General features: G+C 38.6%; 2 protein-coding genes across 8 annotated transcripts in view; both read left to right on the top strand.

Annotated features, from left to right (window-relative positions):
• Positions 1 to 12,128, top strand: part of vta1 (vesicle (multivesicular body) trafficking 1) — a 36,220-nt gene extending 24,092 nt beyond the window's left edge. The window contains exon 7 of the mRNA XM_016677859.1: positions 10,654 to 12,128. Within this exon, the coding sequence (XP_016533345.1) occupies positions 10,654 to 10,799 (146 nt within the window). The 3' untranslated portion in view covers positions 10,800 to 12,128. The remainder of the gene's footprint in view (positions 1 to 10,653) is intronic.
• A 6,700-nt stretch (positions 12,129 to 18,828) lies between these two features.
• adgrg6 (adhesion G protein-coupled receptor G6) overlaps positions 18,829 to 25,354 on the top strand; it is a 141,038-nt gene continuing 134,512 nt past the window's right edge. For 2 of the 7 annotated variants that reach the window (XM_016677880.1, XM_016677881.1), the window contains exon 1: positions 18,829 to 19,025. In XM_016677880.1, coding sequence (XP_016533366.1) covers positions 19,024 to 19,025 — 2 coding nt within the window. In that variant the 5' untranslated portion in view covers positions 18,829 to 19,023. The remainder of the gene's footprint in view (positions 19,026 to 25,354) is intronic. The other 5 variants (XM_016677882.1, XM_016677883.1, XM_016677884.1 and 2 more) reach the window with 5 other exon arrangements.

The raw sequence follows: 25,354 nt of genomic DNA on the forward strand, positions 1-25,354 counted from the left end.
AAACTGCTGCACAGGAAGTAGAGACAGGACAGTCTAACCATCCATCAGTGCCTCCTTACAGTAATTAGATTTTAAGATGTTCTGTATTTTAAATCTGACTTCAAAAATAAGGTCAAAGTGGGAATTTAGCAGAAACTGAATAATACAGTTCATACAAGAGTTTAGAGTGGTATACAAACTGTGTCATAGTTTATACACTTTACTGGCCCAGTCGCTGCCTTTACATTAGACAGTCATCCACTTTATACAGCGAGTCTGCCCTGACACATGAAGACAACCATATCTGTATGGAACACCTGAAGTGCCAAAAACAGGTCACATAAAAAACAAAATCAATAATCATTTGTAATCTGGTTTTCTGCTTATCTGCTTTTTAAAACAAAACATAGAAGTGTATGGAAGACTATTTCTGCCATGAAAGAAAGAATAAAAGCCTCACAGGAAGTCACAGTGATAAATTAAGTTTCACGTAAAGCACCAGCACAATTTGAAATTACAAAGTGACTACGTCTTATTCTCGTAATTATGACTAAATTCAAAATTCTGACTTCTTCTCACAGTTATGACTTTTATTCTTGTAATTCATGTCAAACTTAAAAATTCATAATTATCACTTCTCAATGCTCTCAACTCAAAATTTTTATTTTCACAATTATGACTTTTTTTTCTTATAATTCACTGCAGTACCAGTTTGACAGTTTCATGATTGACTTTGAAACGAAATTATAACTTTAAAACTTGAAATTATTAAATTAAAACTCTGCCATAAGTTCTACAACCCTAATTGACAATAATTGTCATATTTATTGACTTATTTTCACAATTGTAACTTGTAATTCCAACTTCCTGTTGGGCTTCTTTATTCATGGCAGAAATGGGTTCCCATACAAATGTGTAAACAAATTAAAGGTAAAAACAAAGTCAGAACCAGCAAAAGAACCAAAATCCTTTAAGTTGGAGACAGAATCAAAAACTCTGATAAAGTTGTGACTGAATGTTGTGGAGGCGAAGGCAGCGGCTGCCTCCTCCACCAGCAGGGGGTTTGGTGAGATGTTCGGACGATGGTGGGTTTCCATAAAAAGCCGATTCTCTCTCCTGAACGTAGAAGGAGGTGGTGAGGGTCGGCCATCTGAACGTATCATTCCAACCACACCACCGCCTCTTCGTCGCTGTCTAGACTGTGATTAGCAGCTGGTGGCGAGCCACACTGAGGGTTAGTGGTTAGAGTGGAGACGAGCTGATGCTCTGAACACCAGGCATAGGTTTTCTGTAATTTACAGACTGTAGAGCGAAGCTCTTTCAAAAGGTGCTAATTTACCAATGTTTGTTTGTAGATCCGTATAAAAGCAAAGCTTTTCTCTTAAGCCTTCATAAAATGTGACCACATGAAAAAGAATCAGATTCCAGTTTGGCTCCTGTCAGATATTTGTTTAATCCTGCAGGAGTTAAGTCAATAATTTCTAAAACTGGTGGTTATTAAAGATTTTAGGCTTTTTAAAAAAATTGTCACTTAGCTCCTTATAGAGCAGCGGTCTGCTCCCTGTGGCCACTTTTGCTCTTACAAAACCAAAAAGGAAATGGTTGAACCCAGTAAGAAAAGATTGTTTTAGGGGTTTTTCTGTAAGATTTTCTGCAAAATCTGCATGTAACATCTGCAACAGTGTTTTAAAAGCAAGGAGCTTTAAACTTTGCTTCCTAGTTTACTTTATTTTCCATATTTGTAGAAACGGCTTGCCGTATTCTACCAAATTGTTTTTTTCTTTGTTTTACAATTTTAAAATAGATTTTGCTTTGGCTTTCTAAAACATTTTGCAGTGCATATTTATAAATAATAAAACAAGATTTTCATTGAAAGAAAATGCAACAGCAAGTCTTTTCTGAATTATATAGAATTTCAACATGTCAAAAAAAAAGAACATTTTTGTTATAATTTTTCTACATAAATATGCAAATGTAAATATGCATGTTGGAGTATAATCCAAACCTTCTCCGGTGTCAAAAACTGGCAGCAACTCTGGTTCTGATCAATCTTTCTTTTTGATTCAAAGTCAAAAACGTCATTGAAAATTACATACTTTTCTATTCCAAACATGGAAATGAACATAATTACAACAGATGAAAAATAGCTCATTGGAAAAACAGACAAGTATATTTTGCACCAGGGAATGATTAGAAAAACTGCATAAAAATAGAAATCAAATTGCAGTAGCAGAGTATCCAAAAACGCCTTTTATTGAAAATCTATGCCACAGAACAAACTGAAGGGACAGAGATCATTTTATTTGGTTTAAGAGAAATCAGAAAAACATTATGGATAAAAATTCACTCCAGAATACATAAAAACAGCAAAATGATTGTAATGAAACCTTCAAAGTTGTTCTCAGGAGGGTTAAAACAGTTTTACCTGAATAAGAGGATAGTCTTCAAAAATGTTAATGCAGCATTAAGCAACAGGTGGGAGAGGGGGAGTCTAACGCTATGCTCCATGCAGCAGGGGAAACTCCTGTCACTGGGAATAATTTACAATAACAGTTTTAGTCATTGTTGAAAACTAACCCTAAATATAATTAATGATCCCAGCTCAGAAGTTTTAAATCGCCTCATTAATCTTTAGTTTGCTGCACAATTTGTGGTTTTCTGCTCTTCCAAAAGAGTTGGAAAAAGCCATGAATAAAGTACTTTAAGACATGCGGTTTGATCAGGAACAACAGGATAACAGCATGTTTACAAAACTGGCTCAGGATTGCAGGAAATGTTGCAGCATGTTGGTGGAACCACTGAGGAAGCAGAATGTGAAGCAGAAACACCAGTCAGAGTTTAAACTGCTTCCAGAAAAATCTAATTTACACGACTGAATCGACAGTTTTATGCACTTACAATGACTTTTCTGTCAAGCCACACCAGCACACACCCAAACATATTAATTCCCATTATATTTTGTCTCTGACATTTTCTTTCCAAATGGAATTGAAGTGTCTCCTTAACCTGTCATATCTTCTACATAAAACACGGCAGACCCATAAAGTTTTACTTGTGTGGCCAATAGATGGTTCCCACATTCACGGTTCAATCATTTTTTGAATTAAACTCGCAGTTTTCACACATTGAAGCCTTTTTTCAGGCTCAGCTTCAAGTCTCTGCGTCTGTCGGTGTGCCCAACGTTTTCCTCCCAAAAGGAGGGAAGTCACCATAGTAACCAGTAACTCTCACTTTTTTTCATTGGTTTTCCTTCATTTTCTGCCGATATTTTCTGTGGGTTTGTCCAGGAGGTGCATCGTTTCGGAAGTGATTGACTATGAAATTAAATGGTTTTATATTTATTTCCATCAATACTTTGGCATATGTCCTGTTACCTAGCAACCGTGATCATCCTAAATACTAGCTCGTAGAAATGTTTTAGTTTTGTATTACTTGAGCAATCAATTCAATTCTCGTTTTTTTTTTTTTTTTACAAAAATATATGTAGCAAAAAAAGATGATTGTTCAAGCTTTTAATTTTTGTTGCACCAGATTTACTTTTTTGTAAAATTCTATAGAAATCCAATTTTTATAAATTTTTTGCTCAACTTTTAGCTGTTTGAATGTTTGATGCTAATGACGTTTGGTTTTCTGGTAGTTCTGCTCCTTGCTGAGCCGTTTGGAGGTCGGTCGGTCTCGCTCACTTCTTTAGCCTAAAATAACCAGAGGTGACACAGTTTGAAGCCGTCTTAATGACACAATGTATGTCTCTGAAAAGTTTAGTTTCACCTGCTCAGCAGAATCATTTCCTGCATAGAGAGGTGCTAGGATTAATTTACACTGTTTTGTTAAAACCCAGAGTTACCTGCTGAGAAGCTAAAAGAAGAAACTCAGTTTGCATCTTTAGCTTTTTCCTTGCAGAGTGACGTTAGGCGTAAGCGACCCAGGCTGTTGCCCTTTAGCCTGACTGCTGGTACAATTAAAAATAATCTGCCTGGGTGAGGAGCACATTAAGCCCCGGTCCAAGATTTTTAAATGAAGAAAAATGGGGCTCATTGAATCCAATTTAAATGTGTCTAACAGACTGGGGAGAAGAAGCCAATTAAACGGCATGGATGTGTTTTCTGTTCAGCAGCCCAGTGTGGACTCTCTGCTCTTTACGGCAGGAAAACAAAAACTTTTATTTAATTAGAAGGTTTTTCTTAAAGTGACTTTTGTTGCTTCTGCTCTGGTCTACAAAACTTAAAATTATGTTAAAATTGATTTCTTAAATAACTCTTTTCTTTAATGTTATGTTTTTCTCTGTATCATTACCAAGGACGCCGGTCCACATCACTGATCATTCGTAAATCAAAGGAACTGAATATTTGATTCTTGTAGGTATAGAACAGTTTTATATAGTTTTTATTTCTGAGCCCCGTTTAATCAAATTCTAGTTTATCTTAGAAAGTCGGTTCATTTTGGGAGGTGTGAATGCGTAATCAAACTGTGGACCAAAAATTGAGCTCTAGTCCGCCTACAAACCCCGGTCTCTGTTCGGTTGAAGTGAACTCTGGTGCAGTTTGAATGTACATGTGAACGCCAAGTAGATCGGAGATCGCTCCAAAAGCAGGAAGTGCACTATAGCGCAGGGCATTCTGGGTAAATACAACCAAAAGAAGTGCACAAGTCTAGAGGTAGCTGGAGAAATGGCTCATGATCTTTATCCAGCGACAAAAGAGAAATCCCACAACCACTAAAACTTAATTAAAATGAAGACCAAGCAGCCATTGTTTAGGCTGGAAAAGCCCAGCGATGTTGTAATGGTTCTGCTGGAGATTCTTCAACTCCCACTGGGTGTTTAAATCAGCATCCTTTAAGGCTGGTAGGATTTACATAATTTAACACCAGAATTAAAAAGTGGTGAGTGATGCAAGCTGCTCCTCCTGAGGGGAAAAGCTGGTGAAAATTTCCCTAATTTGAGGTTTGATTAATTTTTGTTTGCTTTGTTTTTATCTTTATAATATTTTTGGTTTCCCCTTCTGAAATTCAACTTGAAAATATATTCCACATAGTTCTAACTCATGGGAATTAAAGTGACGATAAACTGAAATGATAGTCAAACATTTTTGTAAAAAGTCCAACATTTAGACAGAAGCCAGCTGAAACTGCGTCCTGGTTTTATCATCCATCCATTCGTTCTGCTGATTCATTATTCCCTGAAACCGTCTTCTCCTCACCACCTCTGGTTTCTGGCCCATTGCTTTGCAGACTTTTTCTATTAACATTTCCATTTTTTTCCTTCTCTGTCTCAAACGATTCCCATGCTTTGGAATATACAGTCAGCATATTTTGCAGGATAATCAGACGAGGGATTAGAGACTTATGGTTCAATGTGATTTCCCTCGTTAACTTTGTAAGAGAGCAGAAGGCCATATTTTCTGAGCGCTGTTTAACCAAGAGATATTATCTGTCGCTCTGCTCTGCTTTTTAGAAATATCACCCAGAGACCTTCTTCTCGGTCTCTAAAGGCTCCACTAATCTCACCTTTAAGTAGAAGAATAATTTGGTAATATTATTTCATTTAATGCATATTAACTCTGGGTGAGAAATTGTTCCCATCTGTGGATGGGAACAATCCACAGATGGATTGTTGCTGTGGTTTCTACACCCCATAATATACTGCTGAGCTCACTTTTTAAACCAGCAAACCTAAGCTCATAATCACTCCAGTTAAAGTTCCTGAACCCCCTGAACTTCATGCTTTCTTTCTACCTAAGAGACCACTCAAACAGGAAGCAATGCCTCAGTCATTTACGGCTCCATTTTCAGGTTTCAATGGAAACTGAAACCATTTTTAACCAAAGAGGACAAAATATCATTTCACCAAAACCCCCCGACATGTAAACCATCACTGACTGCAGCTCTCTGTTTCCATGAAGTTGATTTAATTTAAATAAAGTGAGGCTCACTATGGGAGCCTAAATGATGGGTTGCAGACATTAAACCACCCCACCAGGCGATGAAGACATGATGAAGACGTCTTGTCCTGCGTCCTTCTCGTCAGTATGCCAGTTTTCTAAACTTCTCTTCTCGTACTTTTAATGTATTCGTGTTTATGCTTCAGTGAGGCTTTGCTCTTGTCCATTTTCCAGCGCACACCCACAGCCCTTCTGTCCACTTCCATACCAGCGTATGCACAAACCGTCACGTCCAACTTTCTGTCAGGTTACAAAAATCAGAGCCTTTTTCTGTCAAACAATACAGACGATAATTATCGGAGGCAGTGATGAGTGGCAACCTGAAGCTGTTCTTTCCCAGAACTGACAGAATATTCAGCTTACACATGACGTTCTCATGTCTTAAATAGTTTACTTTTCCAGAATTTACAGACTTTCCAGGAAATCACTTTACTTTTTTAACCATGACTGGAATTACCTGGTGCTTTCTCACATTTCAGGTTATTTTATTAGATTACACAGGATCCCTTTGAGTTACTTTTTTGAACTTCAGATGTTAATTTAGTACTAATTAATAATTTGTTGTTCACTTAGTTACTTTCTAGAAACTAACTGGTTACTTTACTTAAACTTAAGTTACTTGCCTGAATATCTGAGGTTCCAAGAAACTTAACGTTTGTTACTTTCAAGAAACTTTGAATATTTGTTCTTGGAACTCGGTGATTAACTTTAAGGAACTAACATTTCTGCTTTCTTGGAAATCACTCTCAGGCTCTAAGGTTTACTTCAAGATTTAGTTTTTTTTTTTGTCCCCTGTAAAAATGAACATTTTAATTCCCTGAAAACTAAAAAGTACTTTATCTTTTGCAGAAGCTTGATGGTGCAGATTACAACTTTTTTTCTTCTTTTTTAGGTATATAGTTAAATATTCAAATGAAAATACAACTTTAGAAGCCTAAATACCTTAACATGGTATCTGCTAGGCAGCCAATCCAGGAGTGCCGTTCAGTTTCCTTAGAGCTGATTGGCTGAACCCATTAAATAAAAATGCTTTCAATATTTACTCAAGGTAAATGTTTAGAGAGAATTGCAGACTAAATAACGTTTGAAAAAAGTGTTTCTGTAAGATTAAGATGCTTTGGATAAAGTAAAGGGAGAAAATCATAAAAACATGAAATAAAGGTTCATTGAGGATTTTCTTTTAAACATGACAAATATTAATAGGAATCACATTTTCTTTTCTGAATCAGTGAAAGGATTACAAAGTAAAACATTACTCTGTGTAAGTCGACTTAAACTGGGAGTTTTTTTCCCACTCAGTACTTCTCTAACACTCAGAACTTTCTCCTCCGATTTGTAAAGTGCCAGGCTGGCTTATTAAACGTTATTCCTCACGACGCATTAATATGTTTTCATTTTGCGCCGTCACTCATTTTATGGCTTGGAGACGTGCAGCTGTGCAGATGGTTCTGTTCGATGTGCGGAGCGAGAGCCGTCCCGCGCGGCGTCTCGTGTTCTGTTTGGACGGCGCCGCGCCGAGGGGCGAGCGAGGCGCGGAGGCATGGTTCGAGTTAGGAGTTTCCTCTGGGGAGGCAAAGACAGATGGAGGAAGGGACACGAGAAATGTACTGAAGGAATTAAGGTTTTGTAAAACATTTGTTGTGTGCTGTTGAAATCCCCGGGAGACGTCTGAATAGACCTGATGAAATGTGCAGCACGTATTTAATCCATAGTTTTAATTTCCTGGGTTTAGCTTTTGTGTTTAATACTTGGATGAAACATATTTGACACACTTAGAGAAATCGGCAGACAGAAAATGACACGGTTGAGAAGGATATTATGCCCTAATAGTCCTAATGCCCGATTTTTACATTTGCCATTAAACATGACTTACTTAGCACTCATGCATTATTAGGTATTTAGTTGTTGCTGAAGTGTCATAAAAATGGATCAGGAGACAGTTTGTAATGGCTGAGAATGTCCTGATCATTAAACAAACAGATTTTAGGGCCTGGAGGCTATTTCTCTAAGCAATTAAATTAACTTCTGTCTCCTTTTTATAGATTAGTCCATAATAATTTTTATGAAGACTTCTCTATCAAATATGACCAATAAAAATATAAACATGCTTCATTTACACCCCCTGCTCATACAGCACCGTTCCCTACTCAATGTGTTATTTAGTCACACACCATAAGTCAATGTTGGGGGGCAGCAACTGCTACCAAGCTGGTTATCTAAATAATCTATAACTTATTTTATTCAGTGCATTTCAGTTATTACTGCAAGATTTAGACGAAACTTTACTGCCTAGTTTTCCAACTTTTCTGGATTCCTGCATTGGGGAGGAGGGCGTTCGTGCTGGATAGCGTTCCGCCCTCCGTCAGGCCGAGCCGTAAACCTCGAGAGGGAACCTAAAGGGTGGAGGGTGAGGAGCTTAATAAGATACAGACACACAACATATACAAAAAGTAAGACTCTCATTTTGCCTCCAGGTCCTGACCTGGCTTTTATTTAAAGCAAAAGTTCACCTTAAAAAGTTTGTAGACTGGATTCTTTACACATTTTCCATGTTGTCCATAAATCTCAACGTTTATTTGCCAGTTTTTAAGTACTAAAAGTCACTATGAATCTATATGTGATGCTTCTACAGTCAGGTTTGACAAACTGGATGGATGGATGGATGGATGGATGGATGGATGGATGGATGGATGGATGGATGGATGGATGGATGGATGACAGGGCTTCACACCTTTTCGTACAACGGCATAAGGATTAAAAGCTTGAACATTTTTTCCATCCCCAACTCAAATAGACCTGAGATGTACTAAAATACTTTTCCACAAGGACCACATGAGAACAAACAGGGGCTCCAACTCCAGTCATCAGCAGCTTTAAGCTCCTTCTCTACTGGTAAAGTCTGGACTTTGACCAGTTCTTCCCAGTCCAACCCCACCGGATTCGTCTCCGTTTGAAGAGCCTGTGTGCTTCTTCCTTTTTGTGGAATGATCTAAGGGGTGCCATAAGATGAGCCCAGCGATTGATTGGCAGCAGACTGCATTCATGGACTGGCCCATAGATTTACATCAACAACAACACAGCAGCCACCATCAGCAGGCAGCAAGAACACCAAGAAGAGCGACAATACCGCAGTAAAAAAAGGGAGGACCAAAAAACCTTATCAACGGTGGCATCGACTGGATGGGGCAACCCACAACAAACAAATATGCAGAGCGATTTTGTATAAACTGGCTGCCCAAAGATAAACACAAAATGTCAATCAGAGTGTTGACCACAGCGTCTCACTGCCCACCATGTTCCCACATTTCCCCCCCACATTCCTGCCAGTATTCACACCCACTTAGTGTGAACACTCTGCTGATGGAGACACACCCAGCTGGCTAGAACCAAATCAGATATGTGGTTCTGCTTTGAGACTTGACACCCCAGAATCAGATAGTTGAATTAAATCTTCAGCATCAGGTTCAGCAGAGGCCTGGTGGGAAGTCGTTCGATATCTTATAACAGGGATGCAGCTGCAGGCAGCAGCTCTTAAGGACCAGAGTTATAGACGCCTGGTGTAAAATAAAACGAAACGTTCAGAGTCTGAATTCACTCCATGCTGACTTTGTTATAAAATAATTCAGGTCAGATTAGACGGCTTGTTGTGGAGGAAAGATAAGTACGGTAATGTTACGGCTGGTGACAATATTTACTGAAACTGCCTATAAAACTGTTTGATCTCTCACACTTTCTGTTCCTCTTATCAAGCGATTTAGAGACTTTTATCACTAAATTATTCGTAAGAGGGAGTTGGGTGGATTTACAAATACAATGGCCGGTACAAGGACTAATGGGGAGTGAAAAGGCCTTGGCATCTCTCCAGGTTGGTTTTGTTTTTTCTCCTCCAACCATCTTTGAATAGATTCAGGTTTAAAGGTCTCATTTTTCTGGTACATTTCCACTTCTCCTTTTGCATCCAATTTAAGATCTGCTGCACTTCCTCTTGGAGTTCACTGGGACAGTTCAAACAATGAGGTCTCATTGCCTTCTGGACACATCTTAAAGGGGGAAGACCCAAAGACAGACTCAGAACTCTCCACCAGGACCGTTTATCTCCATCTGACGTGGGAACATCCTGAAGACCATCAGGACTAACTGGATGTTTGCCTGGGGGGAATGACCATTATTTTGAAGACATAATCATATCTAAGCAGAAAATGGGTGAATTTATCCTTAATCAGGCATTTAAAATGAGGGTAAAGTCACACCAGCCCTGTTCATTTTAACTGAACTCTAGTTCACTGCCTTGAAAGTTCAGTTCATTTGGGGAACTGAACTTTGGTTCGCAATCAAACTCTGATTCACCTACAAACTTAGATCCATGTTCGGTTGAATGAACTCTAGTTTGGTTCAAATGAATATGTCCCAGCTGATTTAACACGTCTGACGCCTCTCCTTCAAATGAACTGAATGAATTAGTCGACCGTTTGCCTTTAAAAACACAGTTAAATATCTGCCCTTTTTTACTGTTTCCTGAAAGTTCCCGACAGCACTTAGATTTGTCGTCCTCTCTGTCTGCCATGTATTGACTGTAAAGTGATCCTGGTCTGCTTTGTATTTCCGTGTGCAGCCTTTGTTGAGTCAGTAATCAGGACTGATTGCTCCTCTTTTCGCCTCTAATTGGCTCACATTAACGTCTGATCTCCCTGACTTCTACCTCCTCCTCTGATCCTTCCTTCCCTCCCCTCCTCAGGTGGCGTTCAGCTCTCCCCCGAAGACTTCACCAAGGCGCAGAAGTTCTGCAAGTACGCCGGCAGCGCTCTGCAGTATGAGGACGTCAACACAGCCATCCAGAACCTCCAGAAAGCCCTGAAACTCCTCACCACCGGCAAAGAATGAACTCTTTGTCCCTCTGCAGTCTGACTCCTCCTTCCTCCTCTCCTTTTCTTCCATCTCAACCCTCCACCACTTCTTCTCCCCTCTATCTGTCTCCAATCTGGCCCAAAGTGAGCCAATGGCGACTCTCGAGCGTCAGACGAGGACACGATGGAAATCAGACGGAACAATGGTGGCCTGTGTCCACCGCCGCTCCAATTGACGGGATAACTGACCAACCGACTGCAGGACATGTGGACTCAAAGCCTCGTTAGTGACTCCCTCCAGCTGGTAACGAGCTCATCCTCCTCGCCGTGGTTCGTATTTCACAGCAGGCTCAAAATAAAGACGAGAGAAAACATCTGTAGGTCCAAAATTCCAACCTGAGTTTGTGTCATTTTATCAACTCAAGCTTTTTGTCGTAGAGCTGATGTCAGTCAATTTCCCCAGAAATGAATTCACTGCCAGGAGGACTTTGTGCTTTCAGAGCTTCGGTTTGGTCCAGGAAGCTTTATTACAAATATAAACCTACAGATACCAGTTTGGATAAATAAATCTTGTAATTCCTGTCAATAAAACGTTTCACAGCTGGATCATAAACTCAAATTATTTCAACATAACAAAACCCTTATTTTGGCTGAAGTTATTTACCTGAATTTAATCAAATGACTTTCAACACTTAATGATAATTGTGACTTAGTTTTAAATTCCTGTTTATTTTCACACAGTATTTCAAAGTTTAACAGGTGATGGGATCTGATTGTAAAACCTTAGGATAATCCTTTTACTGCTGGAATGTTTGGCTGATGCACATTTAATTAATTTAAAGACATTTTTCTCTTAGTGCTGTTAAATTTATGCTAGTTTCCTTTTTGGGAACCTTTACCAAGCTGACTGTTGGCACCTGTGTTTGCTTGATTTCTCAGTATGAAGGCAGAGACTCAGTGCTTACAGTTGCAAACTAATGGAGTGTGACAACAAAACAAAACGTTTTAAGCCCAACATAGATGCACCAACTGTGCAGCCAATGTTTCTCAGGTTTTAAGAAATCGTTCTACTCTTATTTGAATGTTCAATGCTGAACTGAAACACCTGATAATGGCCTCATTGTTGAATGTTAGTTCACAGGTAGTAATAGTTTGGTTTTTTTTACAGCTGTATGTTGATTTAACATGCTGACTCAAACCATTAGCATGCTACTGTAACATTAGTCCTTTCCTGCTAATAAACATCTTGGTAGATTTTATCCGTTCTTTACAATCTGTTAACATGACAATGAAAACATCCACAGCTTTGCTCTAAATGTCTCATTCACCACTAGAAATTTGTACAATAAAGGTTTAGAGGTTGTTCTGAATTATTTGGTAACTAATCATTTCCCATTAGCATAGTAAAATTAGCTGTAGAAAGTTGTTGTTAGTTATAGACATGCTAACATGATTTTTAGCAATTTTATACTACAGTGTAAAATTCTGTGAAGTTTATCTACAGTTTTGTTTCTAACATTCACTCATTTATTACAAAGTGCACCAGAGGTTAATAATTTGACTGAGTTACAGTAGAGAGGTTGATCAAATGAAGTTTCCTACTTTGAACATTAGCATGCTAAATGAGCTTTGTCATTCAAACTTTACTTTTACATGCTAATGCTAACTCACTAATGGACATCTTGGCTAACGTTGCTTTAAAATCTAACACAAAAATGAAGAAAACCCACAGCTGTTTTTAATGGCTAATAAATACACATTAAAAATGTATGATTTAACATAATTTCTACTAAGATAACGCTAACAGCAGCATGCTAAACTAGCTTCACAGTAGCATGTTCTAAGCATACTATCATGCTTATGAACATTTTCCCAACTTTATCCTTTTAACTTTTTGAAGAAATAGAACTGTTCTTATTGTCCACTAATTTTCCATAAAGTGTATTAAAAATGTCACAGTTTATAGTTTACACTTCCTGCAGTAAGACGTACAGAACAGGAGTTAATTAAAGGCACTAAACTGGTCAGATTTGACCAAACACACTACAGCCAGTTAACTGTGATTTTAATGTTACATTTAACGAGGCACATCAAGCTAATCCATGCTAACATTAGCATGTTAGCTTTGTTATAGTGAAGCTAAGTTGCTAATAAGCCAAGCTATCGCCACCTGTTGTGTTCTTCACTGTGAATAAAATCAAAGTGTTCTACCTGCTGTTCGTTACTCTCTACAACCTGAAATCCAGACTTGACCTTTAACCTGTGATAAGCTCCACATTCTTCATCTGTTGAAGGTCTGGATGCTTCCTGGGTTGAAGCAGGAGCCAAATGCTTTATGTTACCTGAACACAACACCTACAAATGGGTGGAAACTGATTTTTACTATTTCTTGACTGAGGCTTTGGCTGCAGATTAAACATTTTGTGAATTTTTCTCACCTGAGTTGGATTCATTAAGTGGAACTGGACTCATCAGACTGAGACTGAACCAACGACAAACTGCTGCTTCCTGTCCAGCTAAACCCCAGAGTGGATTCAGTCTCATTGTTGATCCTGTTTGGACCGTCGACATGGAAGAAACCGTAGAGGACGACGCAGCCAGAGGTCTGCAGAGAACCAGCTAAACCTTTTAGTTTCTGATGTTTACATATCTGTTAGCCGACCGAGACGCAGCGCTGCAGTCTGAGCTTTAAATCTTTTTCCTGCATGTTAATTTGAATCTAATCTTTATCAGCTGATTTAGTGACTCAAGGTTTTCACAAAGTTTGCACAAATCATCACTGCAGTTTGAATTAAATATATGAAATGATTAATTGTGTGAATATTTGTCACATCTGAAGAATCTGGACATTTAAGAGTTTGAGCGAGATATAATCTGCATTCAGATTACTGATTCAGAAGTTTAAGAATGTTAAACTTCTGAATCAGATTAACATGATTTTCTGAATGTTGGTCTTATAAAGGCTGTTAAACGAGGAAAAACTTTAGACTTCAAATGTTACTGACGAGGGTTTGATTTATTTTTGTTAATTATATAAATTGCTGTTTTTCTGAGGCGACTCACAGTTGAAGCTGGGCTGAAATTATTCCTAATCAGTTGGTATCAGTGCAAACGGCTCAACCTGCCTGTTTGTGTAGCTCTAGACAAACTTTCACCTTTTGGAGTAACTGATTGTGAAATCATCTGAAAGCGACTGAATGATCAGAGCTGGATTTGTGAAAAGGACATTACAATCATAGTTCAAAGAAAGTTCTGATTCAGACGTCATTCGGTCCAGATGGCGACCCGCAGCAGTTCGATCAGGAACCAAGTCCAGCTTTTAAAGACGAGCAGCAGAATGTCTGTGTTTCACTAATGTAGGTTTACTCATGCAGGTTACAGTACAAGGCTCCAGTTCTATACCAACATGGTATTTTGCAAAAGCTAAAGTGCTAAATGAACCATATTGCTATAAAATTATAGCACACCTGCCTGCATGGTTCACTGTTCAGGAAGAGATTCTTTGAAACACTTTCCAGGTTTATAGTTACTGATATGGATGCAAACCACTGACTTAAGTTTAACTGTTGAATATCTGTTAATAAGATTGGAATTTGTTCCTTTTGATTAGTGACGTCGTTTTTTAGACAAACCTTCTGACAGCAACGTATTGGAGAATTTTTGCATTGCAGAAAGTTGAGTCACTTCAAAGTGCTGGAGAAGTTGAAGACCTGCATAAATGTCAGGCAGCTACAAAAAGCTGCCCATATATCTGAATCCTGCTTCGTCTCCAGGTGAAATCTGTGACCTCTGACCCTCATAAATGTCTGCAGTGCAGGCTGAAGGTCACAGCTTTAAGACTCCAGTAGAACCATAAAAGCTGCAAAGCAATGAGACCAGATGTTCCTCCAGATTCAGCCTCCTGTCTATGAACAGATCTGAGATCAGGGAAACCTGTCCTCCCTTAAACTTATTAAAGCTCATAGAAAATAAAAGTCAAAGCCTCACGGGTTTCCTAACTGAGATTTGTTTAAAACTGGTGATACTGAGCAGAGTTTTCTCTCTTTACGTTAATGAACAAGGAATGCATATTCACCGCGTAATGTAGCTCATGTATTTAAAGAGGTGGTTTCAATTTGAAGGAATCAGCCCCCGGTGGCCAGGCAGTCCAACAGGAAACCACAAATCTGCAGTGAGACTCTGCAGCTCTGACCTCAGCCTCAGTGGTCAGATCTGAATCAGTGTCGAGGTTTCAGAAACGGGTCTGAGCCTTTCATACAGCACCCACAAAAACGTAGGGATAGCTGGCTTTCGGCTGGATTTTATGGAAATGATACAAAGTTCATACTGTAATATTACGAAACAGGCAGCAGCAACGCTGATGTCCTCATCTCAGATGCCACAACAAGAAATGTCAGTTTCTCAGTAACGTTTCATGTGATCTTGAATATCATTTATATTTGACAAAGTTTCCTGCTGCTCCCAGGCAGGCCTGGGATGTTTTCACTGTTTGGTTCGCTCTAATCAAACTCTACTTCATTTGTCTAGAAAGTGTAGAGCGAACTCTACAAACCTCGGTCTTGGTTCGGTTGAAGTGAATTCTGGTCCGGTTCGAATGCACATGTGAACCCCAAGCGCTCCAAAAGCAGAAACCAGAGTACAGCGCAAGGCATTCTGGGTAAATACAACCAAAACGAATGTGAGGAATCATGATGAGGTCGTGTGGATCAGCTGTCATCGTGCTGTCAGAATAAAAACGACGTTCAAACACTAATTCTGATTAAATCAGGACATTTAAGTCGATTTAAGCATCAAAATCCAGTTTTGAATTTTGTTGTTAAGCTTCTCATTAAGAACAGCAAGTTGGTGCAGAGACATAGAAAAGGCAGACAAAGTTTTAGACAAAAGTTCCCATTATGTGCACCTGCAGAGTGTTTTAGCTGCAGCCTGAAATTTCACCCAGATTTCTGTAACTTTTTGAGTCGTGTGTGTTCAGGTGGATCTCAGTGAATGAGTTTCAGTAAAAGTTCATTTTTGGGCAATTAAAAAAAAAAGTTTTCTTTGATACCGTTCACATGTTTCTGAGTGAATTATCTGAAAGTTCTCTGGTTTCCTATAATCTAAAACAAGAATATAAGATCGATATTCTCCTTTTATATCTTTCCAGGTGGAATAAAACAGTTTTCTGTGTTTTGTTTCACCCTCTCTTTCACCCCCAGCCGTTTCTCTCCATCTGTTTGTTTTTAGGGACACTTCTCACCTTGTTTTCCTCCTAATTGAAGGTAAACTCTGCAGCCTGAAGCAGAAAACGACACCTTCTGTTCTGCTCGCGTATGAAACCTCCAGGAGAGCGGAGAGCAGAGTTACAGGAACCGGGATGATGTCATGCTCAGATCTTTAAAGGTAGCGGCTCCGCGCCGGCGCTGGGAGATGTCATGGAACAGTTACTATGCGTGACCTCAAAGTTTCAGACGGATACTTCCAAACGCTTGAAGCACAACTGATCCTCTGATTTTAAACAAACCCCCAAAGTTAATCAATAGCGCCATAGCAACCACACACAAATATTTCTATTTTAGCATCGGCTGCCCCCTTCACAGCATTTCTCCTTCAGGATTAGGATTTCCAAAACCTCTTAGTTACTCTTCTATCCTTTCATCCATCATCTTTTTCTTTTCCAAGACTGAGCTCACTGCAGACCTCGATCAAGTTAAAGATGTAACAAATATCTTTGTTTTAAAGCTGCGTTGTTCTTATTTCCAAAAGTCTTTAAATGTTTGAAATGCATTGTGGCTTCACTAAATGTAATTATTGTTTTAGCTTCACATATTTTGGTATTGCTGTGAGAATTCACAGTATATTTTGCTGTAAACTAATCTGAATAATTTGGAAATAATTAATTAGTCCTCATTCCCAAAATGCTCCTGAATAAACCTGGTTTCTTAATTTTCATAATTTCATGCATTTCTATTGAACATGCCATTGTGCAGTTTGGCATTTTGAAAATAAATTCTCTTTATGGAAACTTACAAAAAGCTCTGGTTTGTTGATGAAAAGTTCTGGTCGTATTAAAATAAGTTTATTTCACAAAACTGCAACAGAAACACTTTAGATCACAAGAGTCACATGATCAACAACCGGATGCTGCTGTTAGCATTAGCATGTACCACGAAGAAGAAACAGGAAGATTTTGGCTTTGCATAATTTTGAATGACTTATCACATAAACAAACTTATTCATGTGGTTTTAATTGTGTTTCTTATTTAATGAAAACAATGCATTTGTGAAATTGTGATTTTTTTTCAACGTTAGTGGAATATTGAAGTTTTGCAGCTTGTGACATCATTGTTTCTTTTTTTGTGGCTCTGTTCTTATTTATGCATTTTTACTTGTATATTTGGAAGTTTGTCCATTTAAAGTATTTTAACTGGACGGTTGAATCATTTTGGTAATAATCTCCTGTATATTGGACAGAAGTTTATTGTGTTTGTTCCATATTTAACGTTTTGCTGTTTGTCTAATTTTAAACTTTATCAGGCAGGAAATAATTTGGCTTTTATTTTCAGTTGGTGCCTCGACTTGATAATTGCTAGGTTTTATTCATTTTTGGACATATTTAATCACAGAGTCAAACAGTTGCAGTGAGAAGCGTCCAGTGCTGGTTGGATGGTTCTCTTTGCTCCGTCAGGTTGAACTGGGTTTAATCTCTACCTGTTCCCTGGTCACTTTTAATCCCAGGCTGCTCTCCGTCTCTGTGACGTCAGCCATGTCTTCCCCTCCACATGGTGATTCTGCTGCAGCTGCAGTTTCTCTGAGGCGCCTTTCACAACCATGCAAATCTGTGCAGCATCCTGAAGCTGTTATCAGGCAGGAAGCTCCGTTCAGAGGCAAATGAGACGCATCAGAGCAGCTCACCTCAGGCTGCGCATTCATCTGCTCTGAGACGGAGGCGTGACATCGCTTTGTGTCTGCATGAGGCTGAACAGACGAGTTTATGATCCAAACCTGCTGATTCTGACCAGATGGAGGCAGAAACCAGAAACTGGATGACCAGAGTTACCAGGATGTGTCAAACCGAGGGAAATGAACCTCTGTAGGTTTTAAAAGATGCTTTTATTTTATGTCCTTTGCTCCAGAACTGTGTGAGAATAATTATTATCATTAGTTGTTTCACCAGTTGAAGCGTCTCCGTTCATCTGAAATGTTAAGAAACCTCAAACATAAATGTTTAAGGAAATAAACGTGAGGTTTTCACTTCCTAGAATATATGTGCAGGATTATAATGCTACAAAATAAAAAACACATTTTTCCATCCCACTTTTTTATTTGGAACTATTTAAGTGAGAATTATAAACAAACAAAACTTTCCAATAAACATTCCTGACATAAAAAATAAAGAAATAAAACCAGGGACCCATTTCAGCCCATTTCATTTAAATAACAGTGATCAGCTTTTCTTTCATGGAGTCATTTCAGTTTCTTCATTCGTTCACAATCAACTTTATGTAGCAGCAAAATTTATTAAAAAAACAACATAAATTTCTATTTTCAGGATTTAAGATAAACATGCATGGATATTTTTTCTGTGGGATGGAAAATTTTACCTTCATGACAAAATCAGATCTGAAACCATCACTGGTGCTTTTATTTCTGGAAATTCAAAGCAAATATTGCAGTAATTAAATGAAAGATGTTAAAAGTTTATAACTACATTTAAAACCATTAGCTGATTTTTAAACTTTTTATATTTTAGCCAAAATGATTCTCACTTTAATGAATTCTTTTTTATTTTTATTTTTTATTTTTTTTTATAATTTGTATGCAAGATGAGATATTTTCATATAATATTTTAATTAAAAGTCAGTCACCTAAAGATATCGGATGAAAATATAACATCCAGTAAAATCAGACATAAGAAGAAAGGAGGTCATTTTAAAAAATCATTTATTCAGATGACACAACTTTCCCCTGTAACTCCGCCCCGCCTGTGAATCCGGGTCAAAGAAGCGAACGCACTCCGTCAGAGCCGCACCAAGCCCCCCTTCTCCTCCTCTTCTTCCTCCTCCTCCTCTTCCTCCTCCTCCTCCTCTTCTCTCCGCCCTCTCTCCTCTCCTCAAACTTTGGAGACTTGTTGCGCCTCCGCGGAGACGCGTTTGGGATTTAGCTGGTTTGGAGTCTTTGTGAATTTCTTCATTAAGAAAAAGAAAAATCCATTTTTCCTGAGAGTTTGCAGAGAGACAGAATGACCCTGCGGGGGGATCAGCCGCCGCTGCAGTGAGAACATGTGAGTCTTTTAACTTTATTTCCAGCCTTTGGACCTGAAGATGCTCTGGTGGCTCCTCTCAGTTTAGTTTTCAGGACTGTTGGGAGTTTCGGCTCCTTAATTGAATGAAACTTCCAGCCGCTCCTCAGACGTGATGCTGATCTGGAGCAGAGGAGAAAATCTTTTCTCTTCAGCTCTGCGGTGGAAAATGTTTTTCATGGATCTGCTGAGTTTTCAGTTTGACATGAGAATCAGGAGATTCTGCTGCTGATACGGAAAAAAACTAATCTGGTCAGTTTTTATGGTAAATTAATTTTTACGAAACGTTTTTGATGCAAATTATATACAGTTTCACCAATTTTCATATATTATTACTATTATCAGTGAAACTAAATAATGATTGACCTGTAATTTGTATTTGCTGTGGTTGAAATCCCGTTAAAATTCGGTTTTATTTCTGTTTCTGTACTTTAATCTGGGAGGGAAACAAACTTTTTGGTGTTTATTTGAACGACTGAAACAGAAAACCAATCAGGATCAGTTCTGCGGTTTTCCTCCCCCGGTCTGTGAAAAGGAGCATTTCATGTCCAAGAGACCTGAGGTGGTGAAAGTAACAAAGTTTTAAAGATTCTTTATTGATTTATCGATTTATTTTAGTCACTTATTGTAAAGTAAATAGAAATAAATCCCATCTGAAACTCATTTTTAACTTAAGACTTAAATTTGTTTCATCTGAAGAAATTACCTCCAGTGACGTTTTAAGGCTGATTATGATGTGAGTAAATAAAAAATACTAAAAGGTAAACTTGTTTTGAAATTTAAACAAACTAGATCAAATCAGTTACCAGAAATGAGAAAAATTCATATTTTATCACAGCTCTGAATGTTTTATGAAGCTTTTCTCATGTTACTTATTTTAACTTGAATTATTAAACTGTCAAATTTATGAAAACTTTCAAGAAAAACTTTTCTTTATTTATCTAAAGAAAAGACCCTGATTGACGGTCCAGGATTTATGAGCAGATTGTGCAGAAATACGCCGAACTGAACGTTTCATTTCGTCTCATTAAAATCTCTTTATGTTGTATTTTTACTGGCATCAGAGGAAAAGAGGGAAAATAATGAAGATTCATCATGATTTTAATAAAGGAAAATGTTTGTAAAACACAACAGAAGGAGCTGATTGATTGTCAGGATTGAGCTTCACTCTTCTCTTCCCCACAGCATGATGCTGCCACCACCATGTTTCCCTGTGGGGACGGTGTGTTAAGATTGTTAAGGTAGCATTTAGTCACTTCTTCAAAATGCTGTTTGTTTTCTCTGAGAGATTAAAATGGAAACATCTGGACTCTATTTGCTGATTAGTTTACATCTAAAGGATTTAGTTTGATTTTATTTAGACGTAGAATAAAAGTGAAAGCCTTGCATTGTCTTCCTCACTCTACTTTGTGTCAGTCTTTTATGTAAAGTCCCAACAGAGTGTTTCTGGTTGTAGCGTGACAAAATGGAAAATAGCTTTGAGGAACATTCATGCTTTTTCAAGGCGATGTCATCAGTTGAAACAAAATATTCAGCATTTCCCTTCAGTACTGAAACAAAAAAACAGTTTCTGTCTATGTTTGGAAATCTAAAAATAAAGAGTCACTTCTCTGAGTTCTGTTGTTTATCCAAAAGCGTTTTGGGTTCTGCTGGGCTGAAAATCAGTTTCTGGAAATGTAAAACCGAGAACCGTCTCCGGTTCTGTTGTTTATACGTGAAACTCAGGTGACTGATTGGATTTCAACTCATAAACTCTCAGAAAGTCCTGGACGTTCTGTGAAAGTTTTTTTTCTTTCCATGGCGGTCAGATGGCAGATGATGGTGGACGGTTTGAGGCGAAGCAGGAAACGTTTTCTAGGTTAAAGTTTATTGTCAGTTTTATTTGGGACGTCAGGCTTGACTCTGGATGTGAAGCAGCTTTAAATGTTTTGCTTGTTTTCTGACATTTTTAATCCGTTGTAGCTGATGACTGATCGTCACGCCTGCGAACTAAAGGAAGTTAAAACTTCTCTAAGTCAGTTTGTGCTACAGATAGAAATCAAACTGCTGATGAAGCTTCAGTTCAGCCTGAACTCTGAATTAAACTTTACTGAACTTTTTTTTAAAAGAGAGATGATCATGGTGGACTTCAGCTTTGTGGTTCCTCAGTTTGAAAACAGTTTCCTTTTTTCTGAAGAGGAATGTTTGGCTCTTCTTTTGTTACTTTGAATTTCTTCTAGAAGAACTTTCACAACTTTCTGCTGAAGATCAAGATAAATGATTTTAGTACAAAACGTGACTGCAGGGATGTTGGGTGAATCGAGGTTCTCCAGAAATTCGACTCCACTTTATTTAGACTTTATCAAAGAAGGTGTTGTTTAAGGAGGATCTGCTGCTGCCAGCTGTTACTCAACCTGTGAAGGCGATACGGCCTGAAGCCGCTGCTAACGAGGCGAAGCGTGTTGAATAACAGCCTGTTGACGGGACGGGGGGCAGTTAGCAGGTCCAGGTGGAAACACAGCTGATCCGTTCCTGGAAGATGGAGCCGGAATGTGATTTAATTAAACTGCAGGGGGAAAGTCTGATCCCTCCACCTGCAGCTTTGATCCTGCTGACATTCAGAGCAGAAGAAGAAGAAGCTTCAGGTGGAAGTCAGGTGAATAAAGATGGCTCCATCCTGACTGCTGCTTTACATGAAGCTTCAGGAAAAAAACAGTTTATGGTTTTAAACCGGCTGTGTTTTGGAGTCAGAGATGATTCGCTGCTGTGTTTGATTGTTTTGTCTTTCAACAGGATTTGGATTTTCTCCAGTTTTAGATTTGTTGCTCTGATTGCATCACCTTTTCTGTTGAGTATTTTTTAGTTTTCCGTTTGCTGATGCTTGAAAATGGTTTGATAAATATAATGCATGCTTAGTATCTGGTTTGGTCACTTTGAATATGAAACTAATGAATGAATGAAAAACAGGTTGATTGCTGATTGATAAGCGGATCGATGAAACGATGAGTGGATCCTCTGGTATTTTTAGAGACATTGCATTTGGTCTCTTAAAATTAGGCTGAAACAGTGACTAGTATGAAAGTAAGTAAATATTTCTGCTTATTTTTTAGTCATTTTTATTGTACTGCATGTCATTGGATGTTTTCCAGCTTAGCATGGCCAGTTAGCGACCGCTCTCATGTTTTATCAATAAATACAAACACCTCACAGAAATCTGAAATAGATTTGCTAAAGTACCAAACTGGTGAATCAGTTATTTTAACAGGAGGTTCACCATGTGCTCATTTAATGCTAAAATTAGCAGAAATTTGTCCACCCTGCATTTATGAGGCCCTTTAATGACGTGTCCACCCTGTCATTTTCATGTGTTATGAATATCATTTATTTTCACAAGTTAATAAGCCGATCTGTTCTTCATTTACAAATGAGGCTCAAGTACAGTTATTTGAAAGTTTGACCTGTGTCTTTGTCATTAGATTTTATTTGGAAAGTCCAGTTCTTACAGATTTAATGAAGAAACAGAGTTTGCCATAATGTCATTAATATCCATTTCATAACCTCCATCACATAAAGGCCCAAAATGTTTTCTAAAAATGTACATTTTCTCATCACCGTGTGAGATTATCACATTTTCTGCTTTGAATGTGTCTTTGAACGGGTTTGCATGTTTTTCTGTTTGCATGTAGTTTGAGTGGGAGTTTAACCAACAAGCATTCCAGCTGCATAACATCTGTGTAATGTAGTGAATATGCAGCTCAGAGGGAATCTCAGCTGTTTGGAGTCTGAAACGACCTTTACGGTGATGCTGACTGAACGGATGGATGGCCTGATAACAGATGGATGGATGCAGCTCTGACCAGTCAGTTCTTTGCTCTGCCCGGCTCTTCGCTCCGGTTTTGCTGACACCAGTGGAAACATCTCAGGTCCAGCCGATTTGCTCCATCAGGCCGTTTTTGTTTGTCTGCTGCTCGGTGCAGCCAGTGAAGCTATCAACACTTCTCTTCATTTGGTCTCAATTTGTTGTGTTTTTCTGTCAAGCAGCCAGATCTAGTTCTAATCTCCTGAAAGTCGTCTTGTTCTGCAGTTTTCCAGAGTTTCTGAGTCTGGAAATGTTTCTCTGAGCTTTCACTGAGCTTCTCAATCTTTCTCCAGAAATCTTAGTTTTCAAAGTATATGCAAACAGCTTCACAAGCTCGTTTAGCTAAATATTTAAGTTAGCAGAGGGCTACATTTACACTTGGATTTTTATTAACTTGAGGACTTTAGTCTCCCTTTTTTCCTCCCACCTTTCTGATGTCCAAACCAGGACAAAATAATCATATCTCTTGCATAAAACACTGCAGACACATGAGAATGGATGCTTTCTGCCACCAGATGGTTCTGCCACCTGGAGTTCAGGATTTTCTTGCTATATTTTATTGTTTTCACAAATTAACTGTTTTGTTTAAAGTTTAAATTCTCATGTTTTTCTCTGCCGAAAAGGAGGGAATCGCATTAGCAACCACCGACTCAGCATTTTCTGAGGCTCAGCCTCTCAGTCTGCAGAGTAACTGACGGTAGTGAAAATATGTAAAGTGTTTATCCTTCAACATTCATGAATGTTTTTTTTAAACATATTTATGCTGCGGTGGCCAACAGGTGCAAACGTGCAGTAAACAGTGAAACTCGCTGCAAAACAAAAAGATGAATCAAATGCATGTAAAATAAAATGCTGCAATCATAAGAAATAGAAGCAAACAGTAAAATGCTGCACAAAGAAAAAACAACAAGTAAAACAGATGTCCTCCAGGCCACTAGGGGGAGCCTGGAGTAGGTAATATAACCTTTATAAATATGTTGGTCTAAAAAGTATAACCTATCTTTTTTTTCTTAACCCAACTTTCTCCTGGACTTTGCTGAGGTTGTAGTCCCATATGATTTGGTGGTCAAATGCCCCTAGTGGCCTGGAGGACTCCCATTTTGTGGAGCAAGTTTGCAGGTTTTATACTTGTTGCTGTTTCAGCGTTTTCCATTTTGCATCTCTTCCCTGTGATGACAGCGTTTTGTTGTTTGCAGGATTTCTCTGCTGCATTTATTCTTTTGCGTCATTCATGTGTTTGCTGCCTGTTTGCACCTCCAGTACACTGTACAAAACACAAAGGATTTTACTTGAACTTAGTTGTTTTGTTTGGTTTTTTTCTCCTCTGGCTGTTGGATGAAGTTTCCACTTTGACTGTTTGACACAATGTTGGATAATCATTTCGACACGATAAATTTCTCAGCCTTATGCAGTGCAGTGTGGGGGTTTAATTCAAATAAAATATCAGGGGACATTTTGAAGAAAAGGAACATTCAGACTTTTATAAGTGACGGATACCAGACGCGCTTTAAACACTGAAGATGATCGGCTCTGGAAACGTTTAAATTCAGAACCGTTTAATTTCTCTGCTCTCCTGGTGTGAAACCAGGAGCCGTGGGCCCCAAAATGTCTGCCTGGAGGCGGAGGGCTTGCAGGCTGCCATCCAGCCCTGCACACACAAAAACCTCCGTCTGTATGCAGCCTTGTTCGCTGACCTCGCTCCGCTCGTCATTTCCATACCGGAGGAGGCGGGGAGACGAGGAAACGAGACGCATGACTTGACAAAGAGGCGAGTTTTCTTTAATGTCAGCAGCTGCATGAATTTTCAGAAGTGGATGCTGGAATTAAAACTGGAGCCTGTTCGCTACGCTGTAAATATTAATGATCCTTTTGGCGTGTTCCTGAGCAACAGAGTAGCAATTTTCTCCTAGTTTGGGTCCAGAACCTGAATGTTTTCAGAGGATTTTTCTTTAAGCTGCTAAAATCTGACCTGTGAATCATCCAGACATGAAAAGGTAGGATGGAGTTTTTCAGCAAGAAAAACTTCAGGTGGTTTAAACAAACAACAAATCTGTGGAAAACACAAAACACTCTGTATGAAGCACGGTGGACAACCTGTGATGCTGTGGGTTCCTCATTTGAAGGCCTGGTTGGTCTCTGCATGGTTGAACTTTTATAATGACAGGAAAAGTTTATCAAAAAGCTGGGAAAGTTTTCAGTTAACTTTAGGCTCAAAATGGGTCATCATTTAATCTTTGTACAGGATGAAGACCCAAAGCATCAAATCAACACAGATATTTTTACCCAGATACAAAGTTGATCTTTGTTAATTTTCTCAGTACAAACACTTAAATCAGGAAACCTGTGAGCTGAGGAGGAAAGATCTTTGAAGACCCAGAAGTTTGGGCTTTCTAGGGTTTTTTCCCTCTGATTAGATCTTCTCAGATTCTTTGTCCAGTAAGATGGAAAATCTAATTAACATTGAAAACATTTA

Source organism: Poecilia formosa, unplaced genomic scaffold (assembly GCF_000485575.1).
Source record: "Poecilia formosa unplaced genomic scaffold, Poecilia_formosa-5.1.2 Scaffold168, whole genome shotgun sequence".
NCBI classification, from domain to species: Eukaryota; Metazoa; Chordata; class Actinopteri; order Cyprinodontiformes; family Poeciliidae; genus Poecilia; species Poecilia formosa.